Below are 18,445 nucleotides of genomic sequence, written 5' to 3' on the forward strand. Positions count from 1 at the left end.
ACCCTGCAAATTGAGGACGATTTGATTGATGCGTTGAAAGACATCCTCTCAATCTCGCCCAGGAGTGTATGCGACGCGAAGACGATCAACTCACCGCGTATGTAACCGCAGCTAAGGGTGGCTCGCGACTTGCGGCATATAATGCGGGCGTTATTTGTGAAAGGAGAGGGGATATTGGACGTGCAATCCATTGGTACAAGATGGCGACAAATTCTGCAGATGTGGACATTCAGAGAGGTATGTGCGCCAGGAGATCTCTTCATTGGAACAACACATGTTTCTGAACTGCGTGCCCGACAGATGCCCACTACAATATCGGTGTTTTGCTGAGGCACACGGATGCGGTAGATGCAATTAAACACTTGAAGGCAGCATCAAGACTAGGAGACACCGAAGCACGTGCCTGCCTGAAAGAAATGGGACAGCTACATAAATTATAGCAATACACATGAAGGATAATGGGACCTGGAGCGCTGGGACGTGCTTCAGGTTAAACTACTGTTGGTTGGGAATCTGGGACAATGGCATATCACTATGATTAGATATTCGTATATAGAGGGAAGGTCAAGGATATTGTGTACATATACTGGCATATATCGAGTCTATTTCTTTTGTCGCCAAGATGCTCTTATTTCTTTTGACTGTCGTTTCATTATCGCCCTTTGAAGTAGGTAAACCTTGACGTATACATTGTTTGTTGCCCGACTTTAAACATTCTAGCGTATTTTAGGAGGATGGCATCTAGCTGCTTGGTCGTCGGAGCCAAATCCGAAACTAGCAACAGATAATGGTTGCTACAAATTGCCAGAGATATCAAAACATTGTCAACTTACTGTAAGGCACAATATCTTCATGAGCCCATCGTTTGCGTACTTGGAATAGAGCTTCGAATCGTGGCTTTTCGTGCATGGGCAATAGGTCCTTGGGGTAATATTGGATGACGGACCCATTGGGTTCCTCCTCTAATAAAAAAAGACCCTAGAAGTCCAAGACATCACCTTTTAGCAATCAGAGTATGCGACTATTTGTGCAGCGGAGAACTCACTTGCAGCATTGGCAGATCGATATGAAATGGTTCAGGGACAGCTTCTCGCCATCGATTTAGAAATGTGCTTAATTTGGTCCGTCGAGTCTAGAACCCCAGCATGAATACCTAGACATTTCGCTAGATGAGAACAACGGAGGGACCTCACTTCAGCATTGGCCAGCAGCTGTTTGCCAAAAAACCGCCCAATTTTATGTTCCGAGAGCTTGAATATTGGGTCTGCCGGAATGATTCCAGTTATTTCCCATCATTCCTGCGTGGGTGTAATAAGTTGATCTACCTCTGTCACCCGATACGTCTGGGCTCTCCGAAAAGCGTATCAACGTATGCCGCACTATGTAATCTGGTGCATCCGCTTCTGCCATCATCGAAACACAATGCGACAGAGGCAGTCGATCAAAGGGTATGTCGTCCGCCACAGCTGATACTAATAAAAATTTGAGGATTGACTCTTGATAGCCGGGATCGACCAATCGCCAGAATCCTGGATGATGATCCCTACTTTAAGTTTGATATTGTATCATTTATTAGAGTAGAGGCTTACCATCAATCTCCAAAGCCCCTAAAGTTTCCAGTCCTTGCAACAGTTCAGCATCACTTGCTTGAATAATGTTTTGAAGAGACTTTGTCGTATGGAGCTCGACTTCCTCATTCTCTCTGCTCTATGAATAATTCCAGAAATATTCGCTCCTCAGCATCGGAGAATGACCAGAAATGTTTCCATTGCCTCTTCACCTACCCGTCGGGCCTGCGTTCTGGCCTCCTCAGTTGGCCCTCGGTATGGCGCATCTTCCAACACCGTTCGCAACCGATCCACCCTCGGCTGACATGGTGTCAGTTCCCAATAAGATGATAAGGAATCTTGAATTTCATAGCCAGTGTTGAGGGTTGGTTGTGAATGGTCGCCTGTAGGTCGCGCGAAGAGCATTGTATTTGAACTTTGCACATTGCTTATGGAATAAGTCATTGTTTTGGTGCACACTACAGCATTGTCCGTCTCGAGGCCCCTTATTATAAGACTTGGTGATAGTGGAGCTCCTAGTTAGGTTCCTAGGACCCTAGATCTCCTGAATAACTAAAATCACACACCTTCCCGAATTCTCATTCTCATTATTTGGCAAGTGATCCAAGACTTCTTTTGGTAGCTCAATTAGGGTATATTCATTGATGTTGGGATGGAATTGTGGCGAGAATATCAATGCGGCTTCCTGTCCAGTCATGGTTATGAGATAGGCATGTAATTGGCCTTTGAGAAGACGAGGCGGAGATCCTGGTGGTCATGACTCAGCACTATCTGTCCAGATCAGTCGGACATCACGCGTGATTTCTCGCACTCCTGCCGTAAAATCCCACATACACGAGTTGCCAACACTACCCTTGGGTGACGCTATTACCGCAACTCCCCAATGCAAAGACCATTGACCATGCGCATGCCCATACACTCGTTTACCAAGATATGGGGAATGAACTAGCATTAATGTTTCTGGATTTCTATGTTTTGCAGGCCACTTTCTTTCGAGGCCACTTTGCCAGCAATCTCGAGCGGAGTATGCATAAGGTCCAAGCGCTCCTCCAGTACCACTAGCAGTGTCTGAATGTCACTACGTAAGGGGTTTGCCGGTCTGCGCCAATAGAAACCAGCAGGATATCACGCATAGTTTTAGCAGAGCGACAGCCGTTGTTGGACGGCACAGTGTAGAATATGAGGCTTGCACAAAGCCGAATACTATTCTTACAATACGGCCGGCAAACTAATTTACTACTACGCTGTCGAACGGCAATGGTCGTGTTTACCAATATTCTACGAGTTTCCTTGTTGCTATGGAAACCACGAGAAGGATCTGGACGAGATCGTCAACTCAAGATGGGGATCTGTCATTTAACTAGCCTTCTCCCAACCTGAACTTCAAGTGTTCTGCCAGCTAGAATGTCACAGTACGTACCGCTATGGAAGTTGATGCTTTAAAGCAAACCAGGCATTAGCCACTCACTGTCATTTGTAGCCCCCGCACGTTCTTTGACATAACAATTGGAGACGAGCCGGCGGGCCGCATCGTGTTTGAGCTTTATAACGATGTGGTTCCTAAGACAGCCGAGAACTTTCGTGCCCTCTGCACCGGAGAGGTGACATCCAAGTCGAGAGGAGTGCCATTGACGTATAAAGGAAGCACCTTCCATCGCGTGATAAAAGGGTTTATGATTCAAGGTGGCGACTTTACAAGGGTAAGTGTGCTTAATGCTATGTACTTTGCAGCTTTGATTGATCTTCTACCTCCTGGAAAGGGTGATGGAACCGGAGGAGAGAGCATTTATGGGGAGAAATTTGAAGATGAGAAATTCGAATACGTCCATGATAAACCTGGCTTGTTGAGTATGGCAAATGCTGGTCCCAACACGAACGGAAGGTAAAGATTTGTCTTCCTGCATTTGCGAAAACTGGATTCCTCAAACAATTTTCAGCCAGTTCTTCATCACGACCGTCCCGACGCCTCATCTCAACGGAAAACACGTTGTGTTCGGTCGAGTCTTGAAGGTTAGCTGTCATGAACGACGTTACTCATTACGATAACTATAATTTCTGACTGCTCCTCACGTAGGGTATGAACATTGTAAGACGTATTGAAAACCTCCCAACCAAAGCGCAGGATCGACCAGAGGAACCTGTCGTTATCGCGGACTGTGGAGAGATTGCCGAAGGTGCCGACGACGGTGTTCCACCACCGACCGATGGCGATAGTTACGAAGAATATCCAGAAGATATGGGTGAAGAGAAACCCGCGGACGACCTATTGAAGATTGCTGGAGAAGTCAAAGCTTTGGGTAACGAGAAGTTCAAGAAAGGCGACTATAACGCAGCAGCAGAGAAATACAGCAAGGCTGTCCGCTACCTTAATGCAATACATCCCAGTCCAGAAGACGTGAAGGAATTATCTTTGGAACAGAAGAAAACTTTCTTTAGTACAAAGACGTCTTGTCTGTTGAACACTGCGATGGTATAGTAGCGCTTTGTGATTCTGCTAATCGTGTATCATGACGCAATGTTCTCACATTCACGGTAAAGTGCCATCTGAAGCTGACTTCATGGCGGAAAGCTGCCTCCTCAGCGACTCTTGTCCTTGACTTGGCAAAATCTCTAGAAAACCAGACAGATTTGAGCGTTTCATCGGGCGATTTATGCAAGGCGTACTTTCGTAGAGGGCAGGCGCTAGCCAAGTTGAACGATTTTGAAGGGGCGCTCGTGGATCTCCAGGCGGCGCAGAAATTATCCCCAGAGGATAAACTGATTCAGCGGGAGGTCGCTCTTGCACAGAAGGCAATAAAGGACAGAGTGGAAAAAGAGAAGCGCACGTACGCAAAAATGTTTGCATAGTCGACCACTGCTGAAGAAATGACTGCCTATTACACTGGGATTTGTCAAGATTTACTTGGAAGTAGATAGATTGTGTTGCAACCAGTGGTGATTTAATCAATGTACACTCATGCATGGGAGTGTAATGAGAATTGTGAGGTAATAATAATATATTGCTTCAATATTATTCCATTGGCTGTCCCTGATAACTCCCTTATTTATAACTACATGGACGTGGGATCCATTTATACCTCGACCGTCTTTATGCTGCAATGTGCAAGTCCGCAAGCTCTTCTTCTATGCTCCCTGCTTGGTGTACCTCTGTAATTGCTGGATCCTCTGCCGCATTATCTTCGGGTTGCTGGGCCGGAAGCTGCGGTGGGTGGCTTGTTCTAAGTGCCAGAGTTAGCCTATGTGATGTGATCAAGTGATAGGTAATGTTGCGCATACTGTCTAGGTGAGAGGAGCTTTTCCCTCTCGTGGTCGGTCTTCTTTGAGTTATCGATCTGAACCTTGTTCTTCTGCTCGGCTTTGATTGCTCTCAGTTCCTCGATAATGAGCTCTATACAATGATAAGCACATGAGCGTCCAGATATCGGAATGTGTCGTTCCAAATATGTCAGACATTACCCTTAATACTTGAAATATCATCTGCCCATTCAAATGCGAAATCAAACTGTTTGGGATGGACTGGCTCGTCCTCTTCCAAATGGTAAGCTTCCAGATACGGATGCGTCAGAGCTTCCTGAGCCGTAATGCGTTCGGTTGGGGAAAATGTTAGCAGTCGGTCGATAAGGTCCAAGCCACCTGGATTCGCATTCTTTGGAAAGATCTTCTCGAGTGGGATTTTGGTCCACTTGCGCCAGGATGCCAACAATCTGAGGACCTGTACCAAATTCAGGCGTTAAATATGTTTGCTAAGGGGTCATATCGTCGAATGGGCGATCGATTTATTACCTTGGGCGAGCATAAGCCCATGCTCTCCAGGTCTGGAGGAGTACCCAGGACCTCGAATATGATTTTCAATTGATCGACGTAATCTTGACCCTTGAACATGACCCGGCCCAGTAGGAGCTCACCAAATATACAGCCAACCGACCACAAATCAAGAGCTTTGCCATAATGTCTGGGAGAAAGAATAACTTCGGGTGCCCGATAGTATCGAGTAGCGACATATTCTGTTTGGACCAGATGCGCATTTTTCTCTGGCTGTCCGCGGGCGAGACCAAAATCGCAGATACGAAGTTCGCAGTGGCTATTAACCAGAACATTTCCTATCCGAAATCATATGTGAGCAGTTGGCAGGATGAAGCATGACACGCAAGTTTTGCATTTAGGTTAAACATGATTCTTACCCGGCTTTAGATCTCTATGCACAATACCAGCTGAATGCATCCACTTTAGTCCTCGCAAAATTTGGTAAATAAAGTACTGATGATGTTCATCGGTAAGACGTTGTTTGGATTTGATGATCTGCGCGAGGTCCGCCTCCATAAGCCCCTCAACCAGGTAAAGCTCACTAAAGTCTTGGGGATCCGCCGAATTGGCTTCGGCATCGATGAAACTAGTAATCTTTGATAACAATCACGAAGTTAGACTCTTCAGTCATGCCAAATATTCACAACATGACACGTACATTATCGTTTCCATGTAGATGCCTCAGAAGCTTCAATTCCCGCAACGCCCGCTTTGCCCACATGACATTCTCAAAGTTTCTAGCACCAATCTTTTTGATAGCCACCTCCTCATTCGTCTCCCGGTTTCGAGCAACCCAAACTGTTCCATAAGCGCCTTTCCCAATCATCTTCCGGAACGAATACTTTGCCGAGATAGGATTGGTCAAGGACGGCAACGAGGTTGAGCGGGGTAGCGAGCTGTTTACTTCGGCCATAGTGGATGTAGTTCAGTAAAAGGTGTGTATAATCTGGGATGGACGCCGAAGGCCTTGACGCCTCAAGAGCATCTGAAGAATGGATATCCGCTTTGTTTGGTCATCGTAAGCGACGCGACGGGTTAGGTCAGCGCTTGAATGGGAGAGTGTTTTGGCATTTGACTGTGCAAAATCCCCATCTTGCTGCTTTGGTTGCTACAGCCATGGGGACAGCGAGCGGATCGACTAGTGCTCCAACGGCGCGGCCACTGTCTGCCCATGTCATCGATGCCGCCATGCAAGAGAAACTCAATCATGACAAGGTAGTTATCTCGTGCATTTCGCTTGCAGGTCTTTCGCTCTGCAATGAAGCCGATAGGCAACTCTTTGGGTAGATCCAACTACGAATAGAAAATGAGCACTACATTCGAAAGCATCCAGAAATCAAACATATTCTGGACTATTTCATGACGGAAGTTTTGACCCATCAACCGAGTAACGTACAAGAATTTGCCGCAGGTGGGGATTTAATAAAGTTCAGAACGAACGTCTATGCACATCAATGAGTGACAGGTTGACATTCTTCTGTCCTCAGCTGTACTATCCGACCCAGATCTGCGGGCGAAGGTGGAGAAACACAAAATCCAGGCTCAGCAGTTTGATGAAACACTTGGCCACAGCGATAAACCCTAACCCGCGTTGGTAACCATCCCGTCCCCAATCATCACTACCATCCGAATACCATTTTCTCGTCCACGGCTATGGAACGGACGTGCGTCGATACGTTTCACAAAGTAAATATATAAGGACTACTGGGTAGCATTCCGCGACAGCTATTACCACGCGCCATCGACTTCCAGATAAAACACCTAGCCAGTCTGCATGTTGATAAACTAACTACAATTATATACAATCATTTGCTCTTGCAACTCAGTTGGAAATCAGATTCCTGAATTTGCCCCGAGTCCGCTGTACGTGTCGTTCCGTCTGCCACTCTCCCTTTCGCAATCACGTTCGGCTATCGGAAGGCGCCTTCCCAGCATCAGTTTCCCCAGCAGGATGTCCCAAATCTAGGGAATCCCTTTCAACAACGCCGTTTGGTTTTCCAGTGTCAGCATCCCTCAAAAGAAGTTGTGATTTAAGCTCCTCATTCTCGTGTCTAAGATCATCATTCTCATCCTCTAACTCCTTGATTCTTTGTTCGAGTTCCATAACATATGTTTTTTTCTTCTGCCGACATTCTTTCGCAGCAATTCGATTTCGCATCAATCGACGCTGTCGTCTTTCTTCCTGAGAAAGACTGCGGGATACCCGATGTGTGCCCGTTAAAGATGGTGGCGCTGGTGCAATGGGTAAATGTTGGGGAAGGAGCGTGTTGGAGGTCGCGGGCGGAGGTGCAACTTTTGAATTGGCCTGCGTCTGAAACGGGTTGCCGGTGGCGGACGGGAGGGTGAGACCAGAGAGAAGTGGGATCGCATTGGCTGCTGGGTTGGCGGCAAGTACGCTTGTGGCCTTTAATTAGCCAAAAACTAGTTGATAAGAGGAGGAGCAACCAATTGAAATGGCCAAGGTGACGTAAATACCTGAGAGAGGCGATGCTGTAAGACCGCGGTGTTTATAGCATGAAGCAATGCGGCGTGTGCCTGAGCGTGCATTGTCTCGGAAGGTATGTTGTGGGGAATCCCAATGCCAGGTATGGAGGACGTTGTGTGGGGCCTATTGATCATGCCATCGTTATGCGACTAAAACATACGCAAATGTCACAAACGAGTTCCTCCAAAGCCTTGTACAAGTCCACGTTTTCTACACACCTGTTCATCAATGTGACCATGCTGGGCTTCCGCATGTTTCTCGGCTTCGTCAATGTGCTCGTTTGATGCCGCCTCAGCAGAATTTGATTGCAATATCATATCGCTGTGAGCGTTGGGCAGAGCCATTTGTTGTGCCATGTGCGTCTCAGCGACATGTCGGTGAAGAGAAGCGCTGTCTAAGGTATGTGATAACGGTTGTGATAGGCCAAGTTGTAAGACTTCCGTCGACATATTCACTATCCCAATCGACTAACTGTAAGGGACCAGCAGGCGGGAGCTTATAAGCAACAAGCGCGCTCGGGAAACCGTTGATGTGTCTGCGGAGGGGTGTTATCGGTATGCTGTACATCGAAGGGTACTCAGAGTCAGGATTGCGAGGAAGCCGGCAAATGCGCCGGGGTTTGAAGTTGAAGAGAATTCGGAACCCTACAGACAGGAAGGAAAGGGCAGAAGACTGTCGTCTAGAAAGAATGGCTGTATTCTTTATGGTACCAGTAACGGTGAGAAGAAGATGATGCTGGTGATCTCGCAAGTTCAATCCCAAACGGTTTGGGCACCGCGACGATCGGGGTCGACTGAGGTGGCTTTACGTGAGATGCGTTAAGACTGGTTTAAAAATGATGACGGCGTGTGGCGCAGTGAGGCGCTGACAAAGCGATCGCGCAGACTCTTTGACTTGCCGCTCCTCCATGTGGTGTCCATTACATTCTCACGCTTCAGATGAGACTTTGGATTCGCTATCAAGATGCACCGGATGCTAAACCGGTCCTAGTTCCTGATAACGCAGAGTTTTGCGTTCACGATTTGAAGGTTTTGGCATTGTCTACGCGTCGAGACCTGGATGCACAGGACCCATCTTTTCTAGTGGTTTGGGAGGATAACAGGAGAGTAAGGCCCGGAGAGCGGGTGCGTGAACTACAAGGTGGATGGGATGACAGGAGTGCGTTAATTATAGGGTGGTCCAGAAGAGATTCTATGGACGCGCCGGTCAAAAGCGAAGGAAAGGATGCAGACAGCACACTCAAAACTGGGCGGAGCAGGGTGACTACCGAGATTGGGGAAGGTCTTGACAGCGGAAGCAAAAAGAGGAGAAAGGTTGATATGAAGGCCAAGGAAACCAGTATGGCCCGACAAAGTCAAGTCATTGATTTGGATGCGTTTGACTCTGCCAACGCAGTTGATGGAAAACTGACCACATCCGCGAGTGTGGCATCACCGAAATATTTAGCCCCTGCTTCAAATCTACATATCACATCCGCATCGCCCGCTTCTCGCTCTCGGTCCACTCCGAAAACACCCACCTCAGCTCGAGACTTATTTGAAGTGGTTTGCATTAACTATACCGTGTGTAAGTCGTCGACACTCCTTCCGACATCTGATGCTGGACGGCAACGCTACGTCTGCGTCAACCCTATTTGCAAGCGTGTACAAGCCCCGACTTCTCGTGGGCTTCTTTGTAAGATTTGTGGGACCATGTGCAACCAGAGCGGTGGAATGTCCAGCAAAAACAGCTATGTAATTCACGCGTGGGATTTGCACCGAAGTTTCATGCCGCCCGATCCCAGCACAGGATATCTAGATAAAGCTGACAATGACGCGAAATTGCGATCCTTGAGTCCTGCAAGTATGCTGCTTGATGCAAACTCAAAGGACCGACCAAAGAGGAGGCCTTCTGCAAATCCACATATCTGTAACCCCTCCATCGGTCAACCGTGCTGGTTCTGCAGTCGGGTAAATGGTCGCGAACTGGACAATGATCGACGCCTGAACAAAAGGGATAGTCCGCTGTCATAGTCGCTAAGCCAAGCTTTTGAATGCCACATCAGTAGCAATTGTACCGATGAGAAGCAAACCATTCATGGCAGCCCAAGTAGGCATGCGCTGTTAGTGTGCGTCTTGCTGTATTACGCTTTCAATTTGTAAAAAAAGTTGCAATATGATAGTTTGAACTATAAATGGAAGTCAACGAGCTTTATCCTAGCAGGATTTTGCTCATCCCGCTCAACCACGTCCGCTCGAAGCAGCATCTCCACATGGGGAGGATAATATGTTCCGTTCAAAAGAGTGATATATGGATCATCAGGTGTCGTTTCGAATTGCTGTAGCAATTGCTAATGGAAATCATGCTCAGAGATGTGATCACGGACCCCAATAGATGTGCTACTTACGTCGATAATATTCATCAGAGACAGTTGGGTGACTGAGTGACATGTTTCAGGAGCGAGCTCAGCTCCATCGTCACGCTCCAAAGGTCGCTTTCGCTCACTCTAATTGCGCGATGTGAGACCAACTGGTGGGCCCTTCTACATTATTCAACTAGTACGTACGCCCATAATTGCCGGAAGAGGATAATGACGCTGAACGAAAGCACGGAGGGTCTTTTCAAACTCATTGCATTCCTCCTGCAACCGTTCCTTGACTTCCTTTTGTTTTCTGTCGACAGGGGCGTAACGTTATGAACAAAGTCGAAAATAGTGGGCGTGGTGTAACATACTGTAAGATTGCAACGTTAGCTCCTTTTGCTTTCACTGTATCTTCGACGCAATTCCGAAGATCATCCCGCTTCTGCTCCAGAAATTGTTCAATGCCTTGTTCGCTGCATGCGGTTACAAGACAGTTAGGTCATTGCAAAATTTGAAGAAACCCGCACAATATAACCGTACCTCTCCTTCCGATTCAGCTCTTTCCACAACTGGTTTTCCAGTGCAGTCAATCCTTCATCAGACTGGTATTGATCCACAATTTCTACAACTTCCTTTCGAACTCGTGCGTCCAGAACAATTTCATCATCATTTTCAAAGACTAGCATATCTGAGAGGCACACATCGCTCAATCACCAAATAGAGAAGTGTACAAATTGCATCATCTTGCACACCTCGCTTCCTCTGCTCAAGTTCTGCTCTTAGTGCCCGTTCTTTCTCCTGCAAAATTGCTTTACGTTGTGCCGCATTCATCCTCATAGCTTCCTCGCCAGATACGGTTGTCCCGGGAATTGGACTTTTGAAAACATGGGGTCGTTGTGATCTTGATCGAAGTTGCTTTTGAACCTGAGATGCGGTAACAACGTGCATTAGAACTACTCGCGGCTACATAGCGCTAAATATTAACTCGCCCACCTGTTCGAGTTGTTCCAGGGCATCTTTACATTGTTTTTTCACCTTCTCCAGTGCAATATCAACACTCTCCAGATAGCCTGTTTCCAATATTGAAGGTGCCGTGGACTCGGAAGCATCTGGTTCGAGAGCTTTGGCAATTCTATCTTCATATGAAAATGAAAACGAGTCAAGAAGACGGTTGACTTGCTCTTCCTTCAGGACTGTCTTGACTGGGTGAGAGCGGGGCTTCGTAGGACTGGGGACATCTTTGGAAACTTGAGAAAGGCGACGGTTTTGCTGCGACAGAGGTGTTGAGTGGTCCATGATATGAAAGTTAAGCAAGCAGACCCTCATCTCCAATGCGCAGCACTGTGACTCAACTGTTTCCTTGGCAACCGCAAGAGATTGACTTGACGGGATGGCTAGCATGCAAAAAGCAGCAAATCCATATCACCATAAATACCATGGCACCTGTCCACAATCTCTGCTCACAAATACAGAACAGCTTTCGATGGAAGCTCCGCCGTGTTGCGGTCCCACACAGCGCGACCAACCGAGCGATCTGCCAAATTTTGTATGAAGAAGGTTTTGTCTCTACGCTAGCATCCGGGGATGAGACAGGACCTTTTCAGAGAGGAGTAGAAGTTCCGATAACTCCAGACAATATTGCACGACGAAAGATCTGGCTCGATCTGAAGTACCGAGATGGACAGGCGGTTCTACAGAAGATGCGGGCCGTCTCCAAACCATCGAGAAGAATATTTGCATCTGTGGAGGAGCTACAGGCGATTGCAGCGGCCAGAAGAGCGGGACCTTTGCTGAAGGGACAAGAAGTCGGACAAGTCACCATTCTAGACACACCATACGGAATTATTGAGCTGAAGGAAGCGTTGACGAAAGAGGTGGGCGGTGAAGTCTTGTGCATAGCAGCATAGATTTGCGCTGGTGATGAACGACTACGGAGAGATAGTGGAACAGCAAGGTTTACTGCTCACAGGATAGACATTGTAGGAAAGATTGGAAATGGAGCGGGGTTTTGGAGGGCGTGTTGGATATTTGCATGGAACACTATTGTATATTACACTTATTAGACGCTGTAACATGCCTGAAGGCTGGTGATCTTCAAGACAACAAGCGCTCAAAGGAATAACGCTATCATGATGATGGTTCTGTCCCTTTCTCCCCTGAAAGAGTGTAAGCATATCATTCGCCACGAATCATCAAGCATATTGGAATGGACAGGCTGGCCTGTTTAAACTTCCACCTTCTTCTTCACATACACGTTTGTCACTCATTCCTTACCATTCTCCCGAGAGCGTCAGTAGTCATTCGGTAATAATTCATGTAGCATCTCACATTACAAGGTATGTCCTATTCCGCAAAAGAGCGTGCGTTCGATGGTCCAAGTGTCTTCATAAACAGATCAAAGTGCATCCTTTTGCGGTTGAGATCCTACTGCAAGAAGGTTGGTGTTAAGGTCATCCATGCGCTCGGATCGTTGATTGGAACCGTAATCATGCTGCCTGTATGCATTCCGATTCAAGAAGGATAGCTGAACCTTGCACTATATCGCCGCTTACTGTCCAACCAATTTCTTTGATGCAAGCTGTTCCATCTCAGGCTTCCATGACATCATGTGATGATAAATGTCGCAACCTTGCTGCTGGCGTGTTCAACACGACGGTTCCAGAAAAGATTTAGGCGGCTGCAATGACACCTGGTGATGTGGAGGAGAGGCTCTTGACAAAAAGAAAATGATGACGGACTGCCTGGAGCTTTCCAGAGCGAAAAATCTGAGTTCATCAGGAACCAGCAAGGAGTGTGCTAATGTTGTGGAAGTATCGAGGCAGTGCCAACCAGCTGTCGAACACACCACGCTCGTTGCGGCCAAAATGGTGTGCAAATGCTGCTCTCACCGGAGCTTTGCACCTGTCGGCAGCGCTCCTTTTTGTCAAGCACGAGCTGCACGACGTTTTTACTCCTTACAAACAATAGTCATGCATCGATTAAGGTTCATCTACCGCCCTCCAAAAAAAAACCCCAACGCATAAAAGTCAACACCCAACTTCCCGACCTGCCAAATACGCGCTGGTTGTTTTCCATTTTTCTATTTTTTTTTAGACGGCGGCCTAAAGAAAGAAAGCCAGAAGCCAAAACACGTTTTAAGGAAAGGGCCGCCTTGGAACACTCAGAACTGATTAAAGTTATGCGCAGTGATTGCGCATATTCATAAAAAAAAGAAGAGAATTAAAAACCAAAAAAAAAAAAAAAAGTTGGACCAAAGTCAGAATCGGAGCTCTTTGAACGTTGAGGTTCTTTTGGCGCTCATCGATTCCATTTGTTTGGCGAGAGCCCAGCATCTGTCCAGTACTGAAACCCTCACAATTTGACTGTCCAATGTCCCTCTTTGACGACTTTTTCCACCCTGCCCGTCAGTCGGCGACGGGCAATCCTGTCCTGCGTGATCCAGCGATGGTGGAGCCCCACGGCAGTACCATTGTCCTTGGTACCAGTCCAACCCGCACGGGTTTTCATCGCCGGACGAGCAGTGGTACCACTCACATATCCCATCATCGCCGACGTCCAAGTATGGCACCAGGAATGGCTCAGATAGAAGAGATCGTCGTATCAGTAGATGTCCCTTCACGAACGATCGAGACACAAGATCCGACCGAGCAGAACAGTCCGCCCCATGTAGAAACACAGAGTCAACCTATTCAACCTCACACCCCAGACAGCATTCTACCGAGGTCTCCTGCATCTGAGACTGCGGCTCCAGGAAAAGGCTTGCCATCACCTACCGGCCAGCCATCAGATGTGCTTTACCGCGGCATGTCTCGGGACAGCGAGATGACATATGTAGATTCAAAACAAACCAATTACCTTGCAACCATTGCGTCGATCTTGGGAAACCGATCTAGAAAATCAGACGATGATAATGCCACGGTTAGAACAGCACCCTCGATTTGGACATCCAGCCGAAAATCCAGTTATTGCTCAACTTGCGATGGTTACGATGTGGAAAAAAGTAAAGATCACCGATCTGAGCACACAATTATCAGTGGTAAGTCCAAAGTATGAAATGTACTGATTTGTATCCAAGCTGATGCATGAACCACAGGAATCGATACTGTAGATCTGGTAAGTAGGTCTGGTCGGCGTCTGCAGAAACCAGACCTCCTAGAGAACTCAATTTGACATCCTCGTCAACTCAGTTAAAAAAGCGTGATTTCTTGATCAAGCTGTCGAGAGCTTTCGCAATGTACGGTGCGCCAAGTCATCGACTAGAGTTCCATTTGAGAACTGTCTCAGATGCACTAGAAGTTGAGAGTAACTTTATTGTATTGCCTGGTAAGCTACGTTAGGTATATGATTTCTGCGTACCACATCTTTCTTATGGTAGGAGGCTATCTAGGTCTCATCCTCATTAGCTTCGGGAACGAAGATCACTCATCTACCACGCACCTCGTCAAAGCCCCACAAGGTTTCAACATGTCGAAACTTTCCGCCGTCAATGCACTATGTCATGTGCTCGAAACAGGCGAGATATTGATTGATGACGCTCTTAAGCGGCTCCAAGATATTCGCTCAGAAGCCGAGTACTCTCGTCCCCTCTTCCTGTCTACATTCCCAGTCGTTTCCTTTGGCATCAGCATCATTGGTTTTGGAACAAATTGGGTTGAAGCCGGTGTTTCCGCCTTTTTTGGACTGGTTGTCGGTTGTTTATGTTTGGCGGCTGCTCGCTATCCAAGCTTCACGTATTTGCTGGACTTTGCGTCGGCATTAGTGGTCAGTTTCTTGGCACGGGTCTTCAAAAGCATTTCCCGTGATGAGTGCTTCCATGAAACGCTTGTTACTCTCAGTGCACTTGCGGTGCTCTTACCGGTAGGTAAAGCCCTGGAACTCATGTCAAGGTGCCTCTTCTCATCATGCTCTGCATGCTTTACAGGGTCTGTCGCTCACAATCAGTATCATCGAAATATCCACACGCAATATGGTGTCTGGCACAGTGAGAATGTTTCATGCACTTTTTACTGCTATGCTTCTTGGTTGGTATCTGCTTTATCGATTCCGACTCGTTCATAGGCATTTGAACTCATATTATATTTACATAGGTTTCGGAATGTCTGTCGGTCCTCTATTGTTTGGCCAGCAAGCGAACACCTCACAACCCGCCTACTGCGGCACGAACGACCCCGTCTCCCCATATTGGTACTTTTTGCTCTTCCCGCCAATGTCTATCTGCATTTGCATCTTCTTTGAAGCACGGCCTCGACAATGGACCATCATGACCTTCGTTTCCGCGTTGGGATTTGTCGCCTATTACTTCTTGAACCAAATACCGTCTCTCCGTGCCAATGCGCAGCTTCCAATGGTTCTTTCTGCTCTCGTGATTGGGCTCTCTTCGAATATCTATGCCCGAATCACCCACGATGCCGCCGTCGCGCCTATCCTGGCTGGTATATTGTTGTTGGTCCCCGGTAGTGTGGGAGTTAGAAGTACCCTTGGTTTTTTGGGAGCGAATGCGTCGGATGGTACGAATTTCGCGTTTCAAATGCTCATCATTGGAATGAGGTGAGTGTGCAGAGTGTGTTTACGGTCCAGTTCCCAAGATGTTTACTCTTCGAGCTCGCAATCTAGTATCACGATAGGACTATTCACCGCCTCCCTCATCGTCTGGCCTATCAGGGGCCCCAAACTCAGCAACATGACCATTTAGTACCCAAGTCAACACAGAAAAGAGAACCTCATACATCCTCGAGAGGGGTTTAATTTTAATTGTACATATTGAACGGCAGCGGGAAATGTCTCTAATAACATAATGATCACGGCCTCCAATATTGCGACAAAAGCAAGGAAGCGGATATGTATCGTCCGGATGCTCCTTAGGTTCTTAGATGGCCCGCAAAATGCAAGCGAGTTACCACCGGTATTTGGGAGAGCTATATTCTTAGGGCTCCCGCAAACATCATTATTTACAAAACTATCGTGTGGCCTCATTATGGCTTCGAGCGGTGTTCCTAACTGGAAGTACGATCGCGGCTTTTTGACGGCCGCGCTGACGGTGTGGGCGCCCTTCCACTGTGAGATGTGCGCCGGGTATCAGAGCCGCGCACCGAATCATGGTTTGACGGGGGCCTTGCGTTGGAGACTCGGCGTGTATGGTCTCGTGGAGTTGGTGGAGCCTCTGCAGGCAATGGTGGTGGCGGCTGGTGGGAGCGTAGCGGTTCTGTAGGGAGAAAAGGGGAGGAACCACCAAGAGGCGGTTGGGATTGAGTTGTGTGATTTGCTGTGCTCCATGGGGCAGAGTGGTCACTGAATCGGGGGGATGTTTGCTGTGGAGTCTTAGAGGGACTTGAAGGGGAGGGTGTCACTGGAGTAACCTGACGCACCACGGAAGAAATTCGTCAGTTATGTCGCTTCACAGGAAGATGAAATATACAAAGAATTCACCTTGGCACGTTTACTCGGACGATCGTTGACGTGGTGGCGTTTACGTTTACTCTTGAGTAAGGTGGTTCGTTCCTTGACAATAGCTCTGACTTTCTTTTCGTCTTTGGCACAGACGATTTCGTACGCATAAGCTATAACAGTGGCGCCTTGTTAGAATGCCAAGGACACATAGTGCATAATCAACTGCAATCGACGCACCTTGCATGCGGCGTTTCTCGATACCGAGTTCCTGCCACCACTGCTGACCATCCCGTTCAAGTGGCTCATTCAATTTAAAAGAAGCCAAATATATAGCAGAATGCGCAATATGTTCTGATCTTGCTCGTACGGTCAGAGTGGTGAGCAGGCTAGAGGAAAAGGCATAGCAGTAGATTATCAGAGCTCTGTATATGTCCAGCCGAAGGCTGTAAACTCTTTAGAGGCTCGATAACTTACGCATCGTTACAGTATTGGAAAGCTCTTGATTGGAGCTCCTTGGAACCTGTACAGCAGTAGTGATTTAGTATGTCACTTCTGAGGCCGCTTGCTGCAAGAAAATCGACGTTTCCACAAAAATCAGACACGCACCATGGAAATCCTGTATTATTTTCATTGCATGGCCGTGTGGCAGGTCCACCAGTAGATCGAAAGAGAGTCTGTAAAGAAGCTCACCCTCCCAAAACTTGATTCTATTGGTCCAGGTTTGAAGATCCTTATTTGTATGATGTCAGCTCCGAAGAATTTCTTCGGGTAGGATACCAACATGTGTGTCACAATACCTTTTCATTGACAGGGGCCTTTTTCGCGGAAAGAGCACATCGCAGGACAACATCTGAAAGGGCTCTCGCTTCTCTGCCTTCTCCCATCTTGGCGCACAAGTACAACAGCGCTCCGCATACTTCGTGATAATGACTGTCTTGGAAGGAACTACACATGTAGAATCGATGTAGTAGAACCTTCGCGGTGCTCACAAACTTTGGTTTACTGCAAAAGTAGATATTGGAGAGTCAGCACCGTCCGTACCCATAACTGACACAACCAGCAATCGAGATTTGAAAAGTCGCCGAATACAAGACTGCATCATACGCCGGTGCCAGCACTTACAGGTCTAGTCCTCGCACACGGCCGTTCTTCATCATGTGTTGGTCACCCTCTTTGCTTCCAACTCTATCAAGAAACATACAGGCGCGATGACGGCACCATGTCTCCTCCGCCAGAGACATTGGCCGCTGATGTCTTGTGCTTGGGACTTCCAACAGTTGAGAATCCTTGAACAACCACGGGTTGCAATAGTCGGTAGCGAAACGATCCAAAACGGGTAGGGGCCCACATGACAGAAGCGGTGCCGGCATCGTTAAACGTCAAAGGAAATGTGATGCAAGCGATGCTTCAGTCCCAAAACTCTTCTGCGCGCAAGGGTGCAGTCTGGCAAGTCCAAACCCTAAACATGATGGCTTAGCAGCTTAGTCATCAGTAGATCATGTGGATAGGGGCATCACAGTAAACACACTGCTTCCTGCAGCAACACATCCGGGAGATACTGGCGGCCTGGTCTTGCGATCGGGACTTCAGTTCTGATGCCCGCAAGGAGCATTCAAGCGTATTCCTCTTGGAGGATTCCGCCATATGCCCCATGCTACAGTGTAGTAATTGAAGGTTATGTTCGGATTATCACCTGCACGTATGTCTTTATTCAATTACGATTCAGGCCACTTTGAGTCCAATAAGCTTTTTGCCACACTTGGGGTGTTATTGGATCTCTTCAATGCATAAAAGGGACATTGCTTGGCAGAATATCTTCAGTGCTACTCGTCATCTGCGATCTAGACAACCTGCCGTTAC

The 18,445-nt window shown here is 47.5% G+C and overlaps 11 protein-coding genes across 11 annotated transcripts in view; 6 read left to right on the forward strand and 5 right to left on the reverse strand.

Moving 5' to 3' along the window:
- The window catches only part of SPPG_09537 (uncharacterized protein), a gene marked incomplete at both ends in the record, with an annotated part of 1,521 nt that extends 1,081 nt beyond the window's left edge, over positions 1-440 (forward strand). Inside the window, 2 exons of the mRNA XM_016757711.1 lie at positions 41-237; positions 301-440. Coding sequence (XP_016604310.1) covers positions 41-237; positions 301-440 — 337 coding nt within the window. The remainder of the gene's footprint in view (positions 1-40; positions 238-300) is intronic.
- Positions 441-505: 65 nt separating this feature from the next.
- SPPG_08423 (uncharacterized protein) lies at positions 506-2,291 on the reverse strand. Its single transcript, XM_016756578.1, has 8 exons — positions 2,135-2,291; positions 1,785-2,064; positions 1,590-1,707; positions 1,326-1,529; positions 1,194-1,264; positions 1,046-1,132; positions 834-978; positions 506-774 (listed from the first exon to the last, which is right to left on the reverse strand). Exons 1-8 carry the CDS (start codon positions 2,263-2,265, stop codon positions 653-655), a joined length of 1,158 nt encoding a protein of 385 aa, XP_016604311.1. The 5' UTR covers positions 2,266-2,291; the 3' UTR covers positions 506-652.
- Positions 2,292-2,865: 574 nt separating this feature from the next.
- SPPG_08424 (uncharacterized protein) lies at positions 2,866-4,706 on the forward strand. Its single transcript, XM_016756579.1, has 6 exons — positions 2,866-2,980; positions 3,049-3,268; positions 3,329-3,450; positions 3,506-3,578; positions 3,643-4,038; positions 4,107-4,706. The coding sequence occupies exons 1-6, from the start codon at positions 2,973-2,975 to the stop codon at positions 4,413-4,415; spliced, it is 1,128 nt and encodes a 375-aa protein (XP_016604312.1). The 5' UTR covers positions 2,866-2,972; the 3' UTR covers positions 4,416-4,706.
- On the reverse strand, positions 4,549-6,419 carry SPPG_08425 (CMGC/MAPK protein kinase). Its single transcript, XM_016756580.1, has 6 exons — positions 6,031-6,419; positions 5,750-5,966; positions 5,352-5,668; positions 5,025-5,280; positions 4,845-4,956; positions 4,549-4,786 (listed from the first exon to the last, which is right to left on the reverse strand). The coding sequence occupies exons 1-6, from the start codon at positions 6,283-6,285 to the stop codon at positions 4,657-4,659; spliced, it is 1,287 nt and encodes a 428-aa protein (XP_016604313.1). The 5' UTR covers positions 6,286-6,419; the 3' UTR covers positions 4,549-4,656.
- A 32-nt stretch (positions 6,420-6,451) lies between these two features.
- Positions 6,452-7,272, forward strand: SPPG_08426 (uncharacterized protein). Its single transcript, XM_016756581.1, has 3 exons — positions 6,452-6,587; positions 6,660-6,783; positions 6,860-7,272. Exons 1-3 carry the CDS (start codon positions 6,489-6,491, stop codon positions 6,955-6,957), a joined length of 321 nt encoding a protein of 106 aa, XP_016604314.1. The 5' UTR covers positions 6,452-6,488; the 3' UTR covers positions 6,958-7,272.
- On the reverse strand, positions 6,793-8,633 carry SPPG_08427 (uncharacterized protein). Its single transcript, XM_016756582.1, has 3 exons — positions 8,076-8,633; positions 7,848-8,006; positions 6,793-7,776 (listed from the first exon to the last, which is right to left on the reverse strand). Exons 1-3 carry the CDS (start codon positions 8,304-8,306, stop codon positions 7,273-7,275), a joined length of 894 nt encoding a protein of 297 aa, XP_016604315.1. The 5' UTR covers positions 8,307-8,633; the 3' UTR covers positions 6,793-7,272.
- A 146-nt stretch (positions 8,634-8,779) lies between these two features.
- Positions 8,780-10,074, forward strand: SPPG_08428 (uncharacterized protein). Its single transcript, XM_016756583.1, has one exon. The coding sequence runs from the start codon at positions 8,796-8,798 to the stop codon at positions 9,867-9,869; it is 1,074 nt and encodes a 357-aa protein (XP_016604316.1). The 5' UTR covers positions 8,780-8,795; the 3' UTR covers positions 9,870-10,074.
- SPPG_08429 (uncharacterized protein) lies at positions 9,882-11,510 on the reverse strand. The gene is made up of 7 exons (XM_016756584.1): positions 11,192-11,510; positions 10,951-11,122; positions 10,739-10,886; positions 10,570-10,671; positions 10,403-10,508; positions 10,244-10,342; positions 9,882-10,186 (listed from the first exon to the last, which is right to left on the reverse strand). The coding sequence occupies exons 1-7, from the start codon at positions 11,492-11,494 to the stop codon at positions 10,025-10,027; spliced, it is 1,092 nt and encodes a 363-aa protein (XP_016604317.1). The 5' UTR covers positions 11,495-11,510; the 3' UTR covers positions 9,882-10,024.
- A 103-nt stretch (positions 11,511-11,613) lies between these two features.
- Positions 11,614-12,325, forward strand: SPPG_08430 (mitochondrial 37S ribosomal protein MRPS8). The gene has a single exon (XM_016756585.1). The coding sequence runs from the start codon at positions 11,635-11,637 to the stop codon at positions 12,103-12,105; it is 471 nt and encodes a 156-aa protein (XP_016604318.1). The 5' UTR covers positions 11,614-11,634; the 3' UTR covers positions 12,106-12,325.
- Positions 12,326-12,977: 652 nt separating this feature from the next.
- Positions 12,978-16,572, forward strand: SPPG_08431 (uncharacterized protein). Its single transcript, XM_016756586.1, has 7 exons — positions 12,978-14,234; positions 14,292-14,311; positions 14,386-14,521; positions 14,586-15,055; positions 15,120-15,219; positions 15,286-15,745; positions 15,812-16,572. The coding sequence occupies exons 1-7, from the start codon at positions 13,568-13,570 to the stop codon at positions 15,888-15,890; spliced, it is 1,932 nt and encodes a 643-aa protein (XP_016604319.1). The 5' UTR covers positions 12,978-13,567; the 3' UTR covers positions 15,891-16,572.
- Positions 15,708-18,009, reverse strand: SPPG_08432 (uncharacterized protein). The gene is made up of 7 exons (XM_016756587.1): positions 17,708-18,009; positions 17,383-17,587; positions 17,192-17,315; positions 17,060-17,105; positions 16,823-16,971; positions 16,625-16,755; positions 15,708-16,554 (listed from the first exon to the last, which is right to left on the reverse strand). The coding sequence occupies exons 1-7, from the start codon at positions 17,953-17,955 to the stop codon at positions 16,192-16,194; spliced, it is 1,266 nt and encodes a 421-aa protein (XP_016604320.1). The 5' UTR covers positions 17,956-18,009; the 3' UTR covers positions 15,708-16,191.
- Positions 18,010-18,445: the final 436 nt, after the last annotated feature.

Source organism: Spizellomyces punctatus (assembly GCF_000182565.1).
Source record: "Spizellomyces punctatus DAOM BR117 chromosome Unknown supercont1.21, whole genome shotgun sequence".
NCBI lineage: Eukaryota > Fungi > Chytridiomycota > Chytridiomycetes > Spizellomycetales > Spizellomycetaceae > Spizellomyces > Spizellomyces punctatus.

Bases quoted from the DNA above. Each gene is read 5' to 3' on its own strand.
- SPPG_08432 (XM_016756587.1), bottom strand. From the start codon at position 17,955: ATGCCGGCACCGCTTCTGTCATGTGGGCCCCTACCCGTTTTGGATCGT. The intron at 16,972-17,059 runs GTAAGTTATCGA...CTTTTCCTCTAG, and splicing joins TTCCAATACTGTAACGATGC to CCTGCTCACCACTCTGACCG. The intron at 16,756-16,822 runs GTGCGTCGATTG...CCACTGTTATAG, and splicing joins CGAGAAACGCCGCATGCAAG to CTTATGCGTACGAAATCGTC.
- SPPG_08426 (XM_016756581.1), top strand. From the start codon at position 6,489: ATGGGGACAGCGAGCGGATCGACTAGTGCTCCAACGGCGCGGCCACTG. The intron at 6,588-6,659 runs GTAGTTATCTCG...CTCTTTGGGTAG, and splicing joins AGAAACTCAATCATGACAAG to ATCCAACTACGAATAGAAAA. The intron at 6,784-6,859 runs GTGGGGATTTAA...TTCTGTCCTCAG, and splicing joins CGTACAAGAATTTGCCGCAG to CTGTACTATCCGACCCAGAT.
- SPPG_08427 (XM_016756582.1), bottom strand. From the start codon at position 8,306: ATGTCGACGGAAGTCTTACAACTTGGCCTATCACAACCGTTATCACAT. The intron at 8,007-8,075 runs GTGTGTAGAAAA...CGTATGTTTTAG, and splicing joins ATGGTCACATTGATGAACAG to TCGCATAACGATGGCATGAT. The intron at 7,777-7,847 runs GTATTTACGTCA...GGCTAATTAAAG, and splicing joins TACAGCATCGCCTCTCTCAG to GCCACAAGCGTACTTGCCGC.
- SPPG_08425 (XM_016756580.1), bottom strand. From the start codon at position 6,285: ATGGCCGAAGTAAACAGCTCGCTACCCCGCTCAACCTCGTTGCCGTCC. The intron at 5,669-5,749 runs GTAAGAATCATG...GATTTCGGATAG, and splicing joins GCATAGAGATCTAAAGCCGG to GAAATGTTCTGGTTAATAGC. The intron at 5,281-5,351 runs GTAATAAATCGA...AATTTGGTACAG, and splicing joins TGGGCTTATGCTCGCCCAAG to GTCCTCAGATTGTTGGCATC.
- SPPG_08429 (XM_016756584.1), bottom strand. From the start codon at position 11,494: ATGGACCACTCAACACCTCTGTCGCAGCAAAACCGTCGCCTTTCTCAA. The intron at 11,123-11,191 runs GTGGGCGAGTTA...ACCGCATCTCAG, and splicing joins CCCTGGAACAACTCGAACAG to GTTCAAAAGCAACTTCGATC. The intron at 10,887-10,950 runs GTGTGCAAGATG...TGTGCCTCTCAG, and splicing joins ACTTGAGCAGAGGAAGCGAG to ATATGCTAGTCTTTGAAAAT.
- SPPG_08431 (XM_016756586.1), top strand. From the start codon at position 13,568: ATGTCCCTCTTTGACGACTTTTTCCACCCTGCCCGTCAGTCGGCGACG. The intron at 15,056-15,119 runs GTAGGTAAAGCC...CATGCTTTACAG, and splicing joins CACTTGCGGTGCTCTTACCG to GGTCTGTCGCTCACAATCAG. The intron at 15,220-15,285 runs GTTGGTATCTGC...ATATTTACATAG, and splicing joins TTTTACTGCTATGCTTCTTG to GTTTCGGAATGTCTGTCGGT.
- SPPG_08423 (XM_016756578.1), bottom strand. From the start codon at position 2,265: ATGACTGGACAGGAAGCCGCATTGATATTCTCGCCACAATTCCATCCC. The intron at 979-1,045 runs GTGAGTTCTCCG...TTGGACTTCTAG, and splicing joins TCGATCTGCCAATGCTGCAA to GGTCTTTTTTTATTAGAGGA. The intron at 775-833 runs GTAAGTTGACAA...ATCTGTTGCTAG, and splicing joins TGAAGATATTGTGCCTTACA to TTTCGGATTTGGCTCCGACG.
- SPPG_08424 (XM_016756579.1), top strand. The intron at 3,269-3,328 runs GTAAGTGTGCTT...CCTCCTGGAAAG, and splicing joins AAGGTGGCGACTTTACAAGG to GGTGATGGAACCGGAGGAGA. The intron at 4,039-4,106 runs GTATAGTAGCGC...TTCACGGTAAAG, and splicing joins GTCTGTTGAACACTGCGATG to TGCCATCTGAAGCTGACTTC.
- SPPG_08428 (XM_016756583.1), top strand. From the start codon at position 8,796: ATGAGACTTTGGATTCGCTATCAAGATGCACCGGATGCTAAACCGGTC.
- SPPG_08430 (XM_016756585.1), top strand. From the start codon at position 11,635: ATGGCACCTGTCCACAATCTCTGCTCACAAATACAGAACAGCTTTCGA.